The sequence below is a fragment of the Poecilia mexicana genome, unplaced genomic scaffold (assembly GCF_051168715.1).
Source record: "Poecilia mexicana isolate PSO_F unplaced genomic scaffold, ASM5116871v1 scaffold_5, whole genome shotgun sequence".
In the NCBI taxonomy this organism is placed as follows: Eukaryota; Metazoa; Chordata; class Actinopteri; order Cyprinodontiformes; family Poeciliidae; genus Poecilia; species Poecilia mexicana.
The window spans coordinates 2,131,269-2,143,954 of record NW_028263374.1 but is presented as its reverse complement, the minus strand read 5'-3'; the positions used below and the strand labels follow the sequence as shown (position 1 = coordinate 2,143,954).

At 41.8% G+C, this 12,686-nt stretch overlaps 1 protein-coding gene across 2 annotated transcripts in view; it reads left to right on the top strand.

Moving 5' to 3' along the window:
* klhdc8a (kelch domain containing 8A) overlaps positions 1–12,686 on the top strand; it is a 48,875-nt gene that overhangs the window by 24,878 nt on the left and 11,311 nt on the right. For both annotated transcript variants that reach the window (XM_015008555.2, XM_015008552.2), the window contains exons 3-6: positions 960–1,274; positions 2,112–2,322; positions 6,698–6,862; positions 6,957–7,175. In XM_015008555.2, coding sequence (XP_014864041.1) covers positions 1,110–1,274; positions 2,112–2,322; positions 6,698–6,862; positions 6,957–7,175 — 760 coding nt within the window. In that variant the 5' untranslated portion in view covers positions 960–1,109. The remainder of the gene's footprint in view (positions 1–959; positions 1,275–2,111; positions 2,323–6,697; positions 6,863–6,956; positions 7,176–12,686) is intronic.

Sequence of the window (12,686 nt, the reverse complement as noted above, 5' to 3'; positions counted from 1 at the left end):
TTAACAGAGGAGCCATGTTGTGATGACTTCCTGAAGGTGGAGCTTCAGAAAGAGCAGGAGTTTCTTAAAGAGGCAAAGGCCCAATTTCAATTCATTAAAATACAATGTCAAATTTCTTTAAAGTCATATTTGATAAATACAACATTTTTATAACAACTGACGGTGACATAGATACTTGATTGTGCTTTAAAAAGGCACTATGTGCCTGGAAAACACATAATTTTACCCCCTTTAGTAATTGTAAACACTGACTAGTAACTTTTTTCAGAATTTTTAAACCCTTTAAGATTTTCCCATATTTTCATCCTATAGAGCAAATTACCCAGTAATGTACTTAAATGTTCTTATTTCCAGTGGTAGTTCAGCTTTTGAAGGCCGTCCTGCTGCAGGTCTGTGGTGTGGTCAGTGCTGCATCCTTATGCTTTTTAAAATACATTTATTGTTTCAGATGAAGCAACAATTGGACTAGAAGCTTAATGCTTGGAGCTCAGATGGTCAATCAATCAATCAATCAATCAATCAATCAAATTTTATTTATATAGCATATTTCAGCAGCAAGGCATTTCAAGGTGCTTTACATAATTAAAGAACAAATAAAAACATCGAAGACATCAAAACCCACACTCTAATCCTAATTTAGCCATAAGCAACTCTAAACAGGTGGGTTTTAAGTTGAGATTTAAAGGCACCCAGTGTTTCAGCTGTTTTACAGTTTTCTGGAAGTTTGTTCCAAATTTGTGGTGCATAGAAGCTGCATGCTGCTTCTCCTCGTTTGGTTCTGGTGATGCAGATAATGTCTGAAAACAGAGTTTAGGTAGATCTTCATCTTTACAGAGACTCGCTGCGTTGCCGTGGGAAACGCTCACGTTGCATAACGGGAGGAGCCGGAGCGTCACACTGTCCTGGGATGCATATCGGAATACTAACAGGCTTCTTCCTCCTCCTGATCTGTTCTGCAGGGCCCAGCAGAGTGAGATGACAGAGCGTCCAGTCGGCCTGAAGTTCCCCTGACTCCTCAGCAGAACCCTTCAACAGAACCTGAGGTCCAACTTCCCCCCTCCTGCCTCCTCCAGCCCCCTATTTCCTGATCCCTTCTCTGGTTCCGGGTCATGGCGCTCCCCAGTGCCAACGAGTTCCACTGGCAGAGCCTGGCGCGTCTGCCCTGCGGCCGCGTCTACCACTCTCTGTCTGAGGTGGGGGGGCAGATGTACATGCTGGGGGGCTGCGACGCTGCGGGGCGGCCATGCCCCGGACTGGACCTGTACTCTCCTGAGGTACCAATCAGTACCACCTGGATGCTGATGCTGCATAATTAGACATATTTAGCTTTTTTAAATCTTTTTATTATTGTTATTATTTCTCTTCTTTTATGTTCTCTAGAAATGAAGTGCACCTTTTTAGATGTTTTGGTATGATAATCATATTAGGAATGATTTCTTTTTTTTTTTTTTGCTAAACTTGATGGGTTTTTTATGCATATTTTTGTAATTTTGTTTACAATAGAACATGTACAGTACATTGAGAAACTTCTGCACTCTTACTCTGTTAACCTAAAATCCTCTGGGTGAAAACTACAGGCCCAACATTCCTACATGTGAATAATGTCTGGCAGATGGTAAAAATATTGTTAAAAAAGTAAACCTTTACACTTTTGATGTGATGATGTCATTCAGTAACTGCTGCTGCCTTAAGCCACAAACAGCAACATGAGAAGGTGGATAGTTATCCACCTTCTCATGTTATCCACTGTTAGGAAATGCAGAGGGGGGAGGGGTCAGTGGCCACACCTGCCAAGGGATTGGTTGCTTCAACAACTGTGGAACAAGCAGTTCCCCTCCAAAACAGGTGGTGGCAGCAGTGACAATATGACTCTATACTCTTATATTTATTAACATAGCAAGGCTTTAAACAAAAGAAAATAATTATTTTGAAAACACAGATGTTTGGAATTAAAGTGGCTCAGTCTAGCCTCCACAGGAAATCAGCACAGGTGGTTGATGCAGATGGAGACTTTATTTTTATTGTAATTATTATTTATTTATTTATTTATTTATTAGGGAGAAATGATCACCTCACCTTGTGTATTTACTGTTTTTGCCGTGTGTGTTCAGGGGGACCGCTGGATAGGCTTGGCCCCCATGCCCACCCCTCGCGCAGGCGCGGCCGTGGCCGTGTTGGGGAAGCAGATCCTGGTGGTGGGCGGAGTGGGAGAAGACCAGCGCCCTCTGAAGGTGGTGGAGATGTACAACACGGAGGAAGGCAGATGGAGGAAGAGGAGCGCGCTGCGGGAGGCCCTGATGGGCGTGTCCATCACTGTGAAAGGTCTCCACGGTTACGCAGTAACTCCTCTGCATTTATCTTCTAACTAGCTGTGAATCCTGTGAAAATAAAACAGCTTCCAAAGAAGAAACGAGTGCAGCTCTTCAATCAGATAATAATGATCAAAAAGGAAAGATGTCCACAATTTTCTCATTTTGTCTAATTAAGGAGCTGCTTTAATCAAGTCCAATTTGATGTGATTAAAATCAAATAGCCCAAACAAAAATCACCAATAATCATCTCACATTTGTTCAATGGGCTTGTTGCTGAGCAGAAATAAACTTGGTAATAACTGCCATGCTAAAGTTTAGCTGCTTATGTTCTTTAAAGAAAAGTGCAGATGAACAGGTTTATGTAAAATAATAAGAAAAAACAACAAATGAAAGGGGAAGAACTGGATGAAATATGGTGGAGCGCTGGAGCTGAATTGAAGAAGTGTCAGGCGCTGGCGGTCTTTGAAGCCCCGCTGGCAGCAGTTAAAGCTCTCAGTCTTCTTGGATGAGTGCATTGAGGCTTTTCACACCTGCAGTTTATCCCGTTCATCCCTGCAGATCCTCCCAGGCTCTGTCGCTCCCGTGAAACTGCCGTCTTCAATTCATGTCGAGCCAAACAACCCAGATTTAGTTCCTGTGGAACATCTGTGGACTGACCTGGATGGGAGGGATGCTTTAAATTTTTTACAAACGCTTGTAAATCTTTGATGAGCTTAAAATAAAAAAAAAAGGAAGCGTAGGCGTAGCATGTAATGAAGCCGTAACAGGGGTTGAAGTAATTTGTTAAGCAGAGTTAAATATAACCACAAAGACACATGTTGACAACATTCTGAATGTCTGCTTCTCATTGAGACGTGATCCGTTTTGTTTGCTCATCACTTCTCTATTAATTCTACGCCTGAAAAGTACCGAACGTCTCAGAGCTTCAACACAACCACACAACATGCGAAGCATTTCTTGGACCAGGAGATGCCACCAGTAAAATGTTACTGAACGTTTTTAATTTCTTCTCCTTTTCATAGTTACAGAAAAACTTCAGTGCCACTAATGCCTGGATCACACAGCAAGATAATTAAGATGATTTTTGACTCAATTCTTTCCCCTATGATAGTCTTGAGGACGTACAGATTTATCAGGATGCTCTTAAGAGACATTCCTGCTGTGTGTGTTGTGTGTGTGTGTTAGCCGTGATCCGGTCCGCTCAGAAGGACGTCTGAACCGCGCCGACCCAGAATGACACATCTGCCATGCTGAGTTGTGTTTCCCAGAGGACAAATAAAAGTTGTGCATGTTGAATGTCATGTAGCCAATCAGAATGCGAGGTGACCAAAGACAGCGTATGTATTTAAACAGCGTATTGTTTTTATCTGTTAAACACAATCCACAAACTATCACTTCTTCTTCCCAGGCGGCCATGTTTGTTTACTCTGAACTCATGTTTGATCTGGAGAGATTTCCCATCAGTGAACTCTTGCTATGGCTGCCATGTTTTTATGGTCCTGTGTGGGTTTTGAAAATCAGTCAGACTTTTTTCATCTTGCTGTGTGAAGCAGGTGGCCGATAGTGATGGAGTGGACCATGGTCTACTTCCTTTTACACTGCCTGTCCGTGTGTGTGTGTGTGTGTGGGTGTGTGTGTGTGTGTGTGTGTGTGTGTGTGGGTGTGTGTGTGTGTGTGTGTGTGTGTGTGTGTGTGCGTGTGTGTGTGTGGGGGTGTGTGGGTGTGTGTGTGTGTGTGTGTGGGTGTGTGTGTGTGTATGCGTGTGTGTGTGTGTGACATGGCTTTTTCCATGACTTTGTTATGGATTGAACATAAAATGTCACAGTTCTTCCTTTTTCCAATCCTCCAAATAACATCAACCCAGGTTATTAGGCTAATCGAGTTTTGACATTTGTAAATCAATTCTGAATCGTCCATGTCGGCGTCTCAAAGCATTAAAACTTTTTAAAGATTGATCGTCCAGCTCTGCTGCTGCTGGTTCTGGATGTTTTCTAGTCTATAGGCAAGAATTTTAAACTTAGCATTCAGAAGTGAAATAGGTTTTTATGGAGCGTTTTCATTGGCTGTGGGAGTTATTGATGCGTCACACCGGAGATGTGTGATTAAAAACAAAAAGTCATAAAAACATTTTGTGTTGAAAGGGAACTGATTCATTGATTAGCCATGTATATGTGTGAGTATTTTAACATCAACTCAGCGTTGCACTGAGCTTTGGTTCACTTCCGTTTCCATCTGAAATGTTGCGTTTGCTGTGGGTTTACAGTGTTTGTTTGGTGCTGCATCTGTCAGCGTCTGCTGGAACACAGATAGACGGCGTTCACACACTGATGTCTCGGCGGTGCTTCTCTCTGCCTCCCTCAGTGTGTGTGCTCAAATCCTCCTGACCAACAGAACAGTCCGCCGTCTGACCAAACGATCGGTACAGAAAAATGAAAACAAATATTCCTTTTCGTGTTGACTAGATTAAGCATTTATCAACATTTTTGAGAATCTTTATTTGTACTACATAGCAAACTCCAGGTAATTAGGTATTGTTTTAGTTTTCCCCAAATAAATCTAAAGTGTTAAGGAAACTTCTCCCACCCTGTCAGTTGCATCTTCATAGTTAGCAGCTTTTCCAGCCGAACGCAGACACTTGAAAAATGAGCAAAGTTAAAACATAATAAGAATGTGAATTCTTCATTTCCTCTGCTATCTGATGTTTAGTGCTGCATCCTGTCTTGCTCCACCCCTCTTCCCGCTTTTCCGTTCTCATGCCTGATGTGTCATTCCAAAGTGCCAGACGTTGGACTGCAGCATTTTTATTCGGCAGCAGAGCCGCCTGTCCTCCTCCCGTCTGTCACAGCCTCTTGCTTTGTCACAAGTCAACTCATCGTTTCCACCGGCGAGTTGAAAGTGCAAATTTTTAGAAAAAGTTGGGAGTGAGGGAACCGGTTTTGTGCAATGCTAAATCCAGTGTGGTCACCGGAGGAATAACCTGCTGAAAACAAAGACTGTTCTTAATTTGTTTATACTTTAGCGTCCATGTGACCAGAACCGGATGGATTTCAAGACAAGGCAGCCGTCCTGCTGTGTCCAAAATGCTGTTACCACAAAACGCTGCAAGACACGCAAAGGTTCCAAAATCTCATTTTCAGCCGTCTGTAGTGTGACCAAGGCAGAAAACTGTGAGAAACCTTCAAGACGCAGCAAAGAAAGAAAGAAAGAGCTTTGGCTGTTCAATAGGGTTCAAGGAGACTGGGTCCAGCTAAGCTGCTGACTTCATCACTGCTGGTGAATTTAGTGGATGAGTTTGTTGAATTTGGACAGGATGGACAGGTTCTGTACCAATGTGGGAACGTTGAGCCGTCTGTGTTGACGAGATGAGAAATCCATTTTTTTAAAAGCGACTTTGTGTTTATTACTGTACATGCAACTTGTGCAAACCTAAGAGAACATAAATCTACTCCACACAGTTCAGATTTTCAGTGGTTCAACATATATTTTTTGGATTAACTGATTAATAGCTGGATGGAAAAACGTGCTTAAAAGGACATTTTTTGTTTGTTTGTTTACATACAGTATTTTCCGGACTATGGAACACACCTCATTACTCACTATAAGCCCCACCCACAAAATAAAAAAATAAAAAAACTGAAAACGTACATATATAAGCCTCTCGGTTTTTGGCTGCAGAGGGCTGCCTCCTCTGCAACTCTTAATAATCTGCGATTAAGGACGCACGATTATTTTTGCGTTATCAATTAATCACTATTAATTGTTTCAGCCCTAAAGTGCAACACTGAGGTACGTTCTGATGTTACGTCAAATATAACATTTCAGAAAAAACAACTTACTGTTACAGGAAAACCATTTATAACCCGACATTGATGGCCGTGCTAGCTAGGCTAGCATTAGCATTCACAACAGGCTATGATAGTTACTGCGTCGCAGAGAGCAAAAGGAGGAAGGGGAACGACTGCGATTGTGATTGACAGCGCTAAGACCCGCCCCCTGTCTCTGATTGGTTGCTTCTAGGTAGAAGGCAGAGGAGCTGGATTGTTTTGTGTAATTCATAACAAACTGTCACAACATGGTGACAATTTCAACAAATATGTAAAAAGATTTTTTTTTAGTTTTTTTTTTATTAAAGTTACATACTTTCCATCAAAAACAACATTGCAGAAAAACCAACACTGCTGGATTGTCTTTTCAATATTTTAGACACGCTCCATGGAAACATTTGTGAATACGTTGATTTTCTGGGGGGGGAATCTGCGAATTGGTGAATCTGCCAATACTGACCAGGGAGCTATTGTACATTAATGCTGTTGCATTCTTTTTGTATTATATGACCAGTTCTGATCAACTAAAGAGAAGTTTCCTAAAACATCTGTGTGTGGCAGATAGCCGTGCTCTGGCTGTTGGAGGAATGGCCGCTGACCTGCTCCCTCGCAGCATCCTGCAGCAGTACGACCTCAGGAAGGACGTCTGGGCGCTACTTCCTCCCATGCCGACTCCTCGCTACGACGCCAACTGCCACCTGCTGGGCAACAAGCTTTATGTTGCAGGTAACTCTCCAGAATAAACAGACTTTCTGCTCTGTTTTTGGCGCCTTTTCCAGAATAAAAAAACTAAAAAAAACATGCAATTGTTTTTCTGAAGGTGGTCGCCAGTGTAAGCGACCAGTGAAAGCTTTTGAGGTGTACGACACAGAAGCACGCTCCTGGACCTCGCTGCCTGTTCTGCCCTGTAAGCGCACCTACGGGGGTGTGATATGGGACTCTGCTGGGAGGCTGTGTCTGCTGGGAGGATTACGACAAGGCGGAGGACACCAGAGCTCCAAGTTCACCAAGAACGTCAATATTTTTGATACCAATCAAGGTACAGAAACACACCTGTTGCCTTCTGGGGTTTTTGTTTGCACCTGTTACAGTGTTTTGGCCGATCACCGATCTTTAAAAAAGCCTGACCTTTAAAATCCCCAATTCCGATTTTGGCCGATACCGATTTTTTTTTTTTGTCTGAAATGTTGCTAAATATAGCAGGAAGTGGCTGAATTGGCAACAGTGGGGGTGACTGTTGTTAACTGCAAACATGCAGACATCACCTGGTGGGCGGGGCTAACAGTCAAACCTCTCAGGGGAGAGCAGAAGAGGACAGTGGTTGATTTTTAGACCTTTGCTGAGTTAAATAAAATCAGCTTCACACATAAGTTTCAGTTGATTATTAATCACCCAAAATGAAGGAAATTGGCACAGATAAATCAGTTGGCCAATAAATCAGTGAACTGCATATGTGCCCTACTGGTCATGCAGTTAACCCCCAAATTATTCTTACATCCTGGAAGATTTAGGTGTTAAAGTAATATTTCAATTTTATCAACATATATATTTTTAATGACTAAAAGTAATATTAATAAAATCTCCCGGTTTGAGTACTTAGAACTTGAACCCAAGCAAGAGAAGCCCTACTTTAGCATATTTTTACTCTGATCTCTGGTGTTAAAGCAGTATCAATGATACGATAAAACAAAAATTGTTTTAAAAAATATAATTTCTTAACACAGAAAACATTTTTGTAGGTTATTTGTTGGTATTAACCTTCAGATAAATATTAATTTATCTGCAGATTTTGAACACATCTTCACTATTTTTCTGTACGTTCAGTTTGAATCGATTGGAGAAGTGGGATCGTATTGAACATTGTCGGTGCTTTGCGGCCAGCCGTGATAACCACGTAGAGCAGCAGAGTTCGATCAGCAGGGCTCCACTTCCAGGAGTCGGTTAGCTTGCTGAGAAGTTGTGGGTGGCAGCCTGTCTCCTTCGGCGTTTTCTCCAAACGCTCAATACGAAGCCTTCTCCCTCACTCTGTTTATTCTGTGCAATGTCTGAAACTGACGTGTTACTGAAAAACGCTGAAAATGACTCTTGACTTGTGTTTTTTTTTATTTTTATTGACAATTACAGAATCTTTGGGGCCTGCTGATACACACAGCTTCATCTCTGTCAAAATTGTGTTATAAAATAGCTGAACTTAGCTGGGGGCTCAAACATCGTCATGTTAAGGCTTTTCTTCATGACTGTAGCTTCATTCAAATTCTTACAAAAGTTTTCAGAATCCCCAAATTTCCATCTGTGACTCACACACACACACGCACACTCACACACACACACACACACACACACACACACACACACACACACACACACACACACACACACACACACACACACACACACACATGTTTGTTTTGCTATCTTTGTGGGGACTTTCCATTGACTTCCATTCATTTCTACAGCCTAAATCTTACCTTTACCCTTTTCCTAACCCTAACCATCACATACCTAACCCTAACCCTAACCAAAACTCAATTCATACCTTAGCCCTTACCCAAAAACAGGGTTTCCCCTCGTGGGGACCTGAGCCTGGTCCCCACGAGGAGCAATTGGTCCCCACAACGTAGTATATGTCAGGAAAATCGTCCCCACAAGGTATTACAAACAAACGCACACACACACACGCACACACACACACACACACACACACACACACACACACACACACACACATCCAGGTTACCTTGTGTGTCTCTGGGTTGGTAAAATCCTCTGAAGTGCATCAGGAGCCTTCTGCTCAGACGGTGCCACATTTATCAGCATTAATTCCCCAGAAGAACAATTGGACTGCTGCTGCTGCAGTCCCAGAGAAACGTCAGCTCGAGTTTGGGATTTTCATTTAGTTGGACGAGACGCAACCTCAGCAGGAGAGATGAAGACGATGTGTCTGAGGCATATTTACCTTGTTCTGCTTGAAGCTGCAGGATGTAGCAGAAATACTGATAAATATGGAAAAAAAATATTAAAAGAATATGGTTTTACATATTTGTCAAAATTATCATTTTGTAGTGATAGTTTGATTTAAGACAGATAACCTGAAAAAAGAAAAAAATAATCAAGCTCCTCTGGCTTCTCCCAGTGAGAACTGCAGAAATACACAGAACAGTCAGAAACAGCCAATGAGAGCCAGGGGAGGGGCTTAGCGCTGCCAGTCACTCTCATGTTCATCCCCCCCACTTCCCCTCCTTTCTGCTCTGCTACAGCTGCTTCACCACAATATAGCCTCCCACCAATGCTAGGCTAGTTAGCATGGCCATTGATGGTAGATAAATAGCTGTAACGGTAAGTTGTTTCTCCAATGGCACATTGAGCATCGTGTAGTGTACTCAAGTGTGATTGACAGCGCTAAGCCCCTCCTCCTGGCTCTGATTGATTGTTTTTGCATTGCATTTCTTCAGATAGCAATAGCAGCACTAGGAGGAAGTGGAGGAGATACATTTTTTCACAGATTATCTGTTTCATAGCAAACTGTCACGACATAGTGACAGTTTTAATAAATATGGAAAAAACATATTTTGGTTAAAGTTACATACTGCGACGTGACACACATGTGCCGTCATTATGCTTTGAGTCTGGAATATCGTTGGTAAAAACCAAGAAATCACACAAAGAATATTCATAACGGTCATCATAGCAGATAAAATATCCAATATAAAATGTCAAAGATAGAAAAATTCATTTGGTATCTTAACAGGGATTGACAGAAACAAACCATTTATAGATAATCAAAACACTGCTCCTTGATTTTAGGCCGATCTTGTTCACTCCATTTTGCCTGTATGGTTTATTCTCAGTCTCGTTCTTTTGACCAGTGATTAAAATGTCATTTTTTCCTCAGCAGTCAAAGGCTTAAACTAGATGGTTGAAGGAGTCACTTCCTCTCCCTTCTGTAGCTTTTTTAATCCAGCAATGGAGGCATTTAAGGTGGCGACAGATTGTTTTTTTTTTCTTTTCTTTTCATCTTCTCTCCTTAAAAAATACAGTCAAATTAGAAATGGGCTTCTTTTTCAGTCAAAGTGTATTTACAAATAAATGTCACATTCTCCTCTCGGTAACGTTTTTAACTCCTACTTACCGTTCACGAGGAACGAGGAGAAAATCCCAGAGGAGATGACATTGATTAGGACTCACATAAATCTGATTAATGAGTAAAGCTCTGGGCACAGAGCCGTATTCAATTATTTAGCTGAATGTGCCAACGACTCCAACAGATTCCCTTCCCTCTGATCCAAACTACGAGCTGCATTTATGCCGTTCGCTGTCAGCGTCTCCCCCAGTCCAATGCAATCAGCTTTTTAACGTTGAGTTTTCCCACCGTCGTTAATAACGGCGACACTGTGAGCATGGAGCAGATTGAGCACACGCAAGAGAGTGTGTACACACTGTTTGTAGACAACAGCGGTGTGTGTGTGATGGGGGGGAGCTCACGACTTTTCTGCTTTGCAAGATGTTTTGCGAACTGAACGTGACTTGAGGCGAATTCTCTGACTCGAGACGCCATCTCTGGGAGGCGTCACTATGAAGCTGAATATTTTTGCATTTTTCTCTATTATAGCATTCTGAATGTAAGAAAATGAATATATGGTTGTAAAATACATTACAAGGAAATCTTACAGTTTTCACTGGTGACGGTGGATTTCAGAAGGCTTTGACTATCAGGCTGAGCTGTGTGACAGACAGGATGGTGTGATGCAGGTTACCATGACACTGACATGCTGGTGTGCGATACTGAATATTTTAGTGTCGATCTGATACCAAGTAAATACAAGGCTGGCACGGCCAATACTGATACTGATGCTTCTTAAGTTTGAAATATCATTAATTTAATTCAATTCAGTGTATTTATAAACCACCAATTCACAGCAAATATGGTCTCAAGGCACTTTACCAAAAGAGTTTCTTCAATTCAATCACACATACATTATAATTGATCCTAGTTATCCTAGTCATCTGAATAAGCTTGTTAACACGATAAGTTGTAAAAAAACATACAGAGCCATCTTCCTCCTACCACTTCCTGTCCACTGCTTCTTCATTTCCGTACTAGAAGCAACATCCAGTTGTTGATCATGTGACTCATATGACGTGACAAAAGTGTTTCCATTGCAGTTTTTCAAAATACCCTAATTTTGATAGGAACAAAAAATCTTCAAAAGATTTAGATAAAAAAAATTAGTTTTTTTTTTTTTTTTCAAAATTGGTATGTTTTCATTAAATGAATTTATTTTCGAAATGTCAATTTGCACAATTTTAAGGTTAATGGAAAATTATGGCTGCGACAGACTGGCGACCTGTCCAGGGTGACCCTGCCCCTCGCCCAAAACATTCGCTGGAGAGGCACCAGCAACCCTCCCCCGTAGGGACAAGGGTGTTAGAAACTGGATGGATGGATGGAAAATCATGGCAACGATGAATGTAAACAGTTACATAAGATATATTCGTAGTGTTAGTGCTCGTCACCTATCAGCCAATCAGAGGAGACGTCTGTGTCTTAATCAGGCGTTGGAGCGATAAGCAAACAGTACAAACAGGCTGGTTCCTTCAGACTCATGCCTCCATCCAGCCGACGCGCCCCAGAGTAACAGGTGAACAAATTGAGGGGGGAATGGAAGAAGAAATGGGAGAGAAAATCAATAAGTCATTCCAGACAGCCGGGCATCCAGTCACACTTTGGGATCGGTCGAATGGAAGCTGAATAAAGCAGAACATGGCGGTGATAACGTTAATATATGATAATGGGGGGGATTGACTTGTGTGTTTGGAGAGAGAGAGAGAAACGGAAAGGGGAAGCGCTTCCCAACACACACAAACGTCCCAGCATGCCCGCTGACGAGCGCACAGCCACAGTCGCTTTCTCCAATCTAATTCTGCCTGAGATGAGATGGGAGATGAGCTGCTGGGGGATGAGGACCGTTTCAAATTACAAGATCCAGAAACAGATTACTTTATTATCCATCTGCAGCAATATTCCTCCACACAGACACACTGCTGTGCAATCTGCCGTGACACACTGATATTGTATTACTGTTCCATCTCTCCAGCATTAAGACGTATGCCTGTTAGCGGATGTTGCATTCTGGGTTACACCAAAAAAAAACAAAAGAAAAACGAAAGAAATACCCAAAGTCTATTTGTGGAGAGGAAATTGTCACACTTTTAGCTTTTTGAGACCAAAATCACAGTAGAAATGTTTTCCAACTTTCCTCTTCTGCTGCTTGTCTAGTTTATGAGCTTAGATGGAAAAAACAAACCAAAAAAAAACTATAAAACATGTTGCACACTTTGGTCTTTTTTTTTTACAGCAACTTTTTCAGAGACAACTTGAATGTTTATTTCCCAAAGCTTACTGTTTTAAATTCTGCCAGTAACAGCTGAACAATTCAGAGATGAAAATTAATAACCTTTATGGATTTGAGCGTTCTCCCGTCAGCAGAAAAATCTGCTGCTGAAATAACCATTTGTTCTCCTCCCTCAGTAGGAGGTAGACGTTGATAGA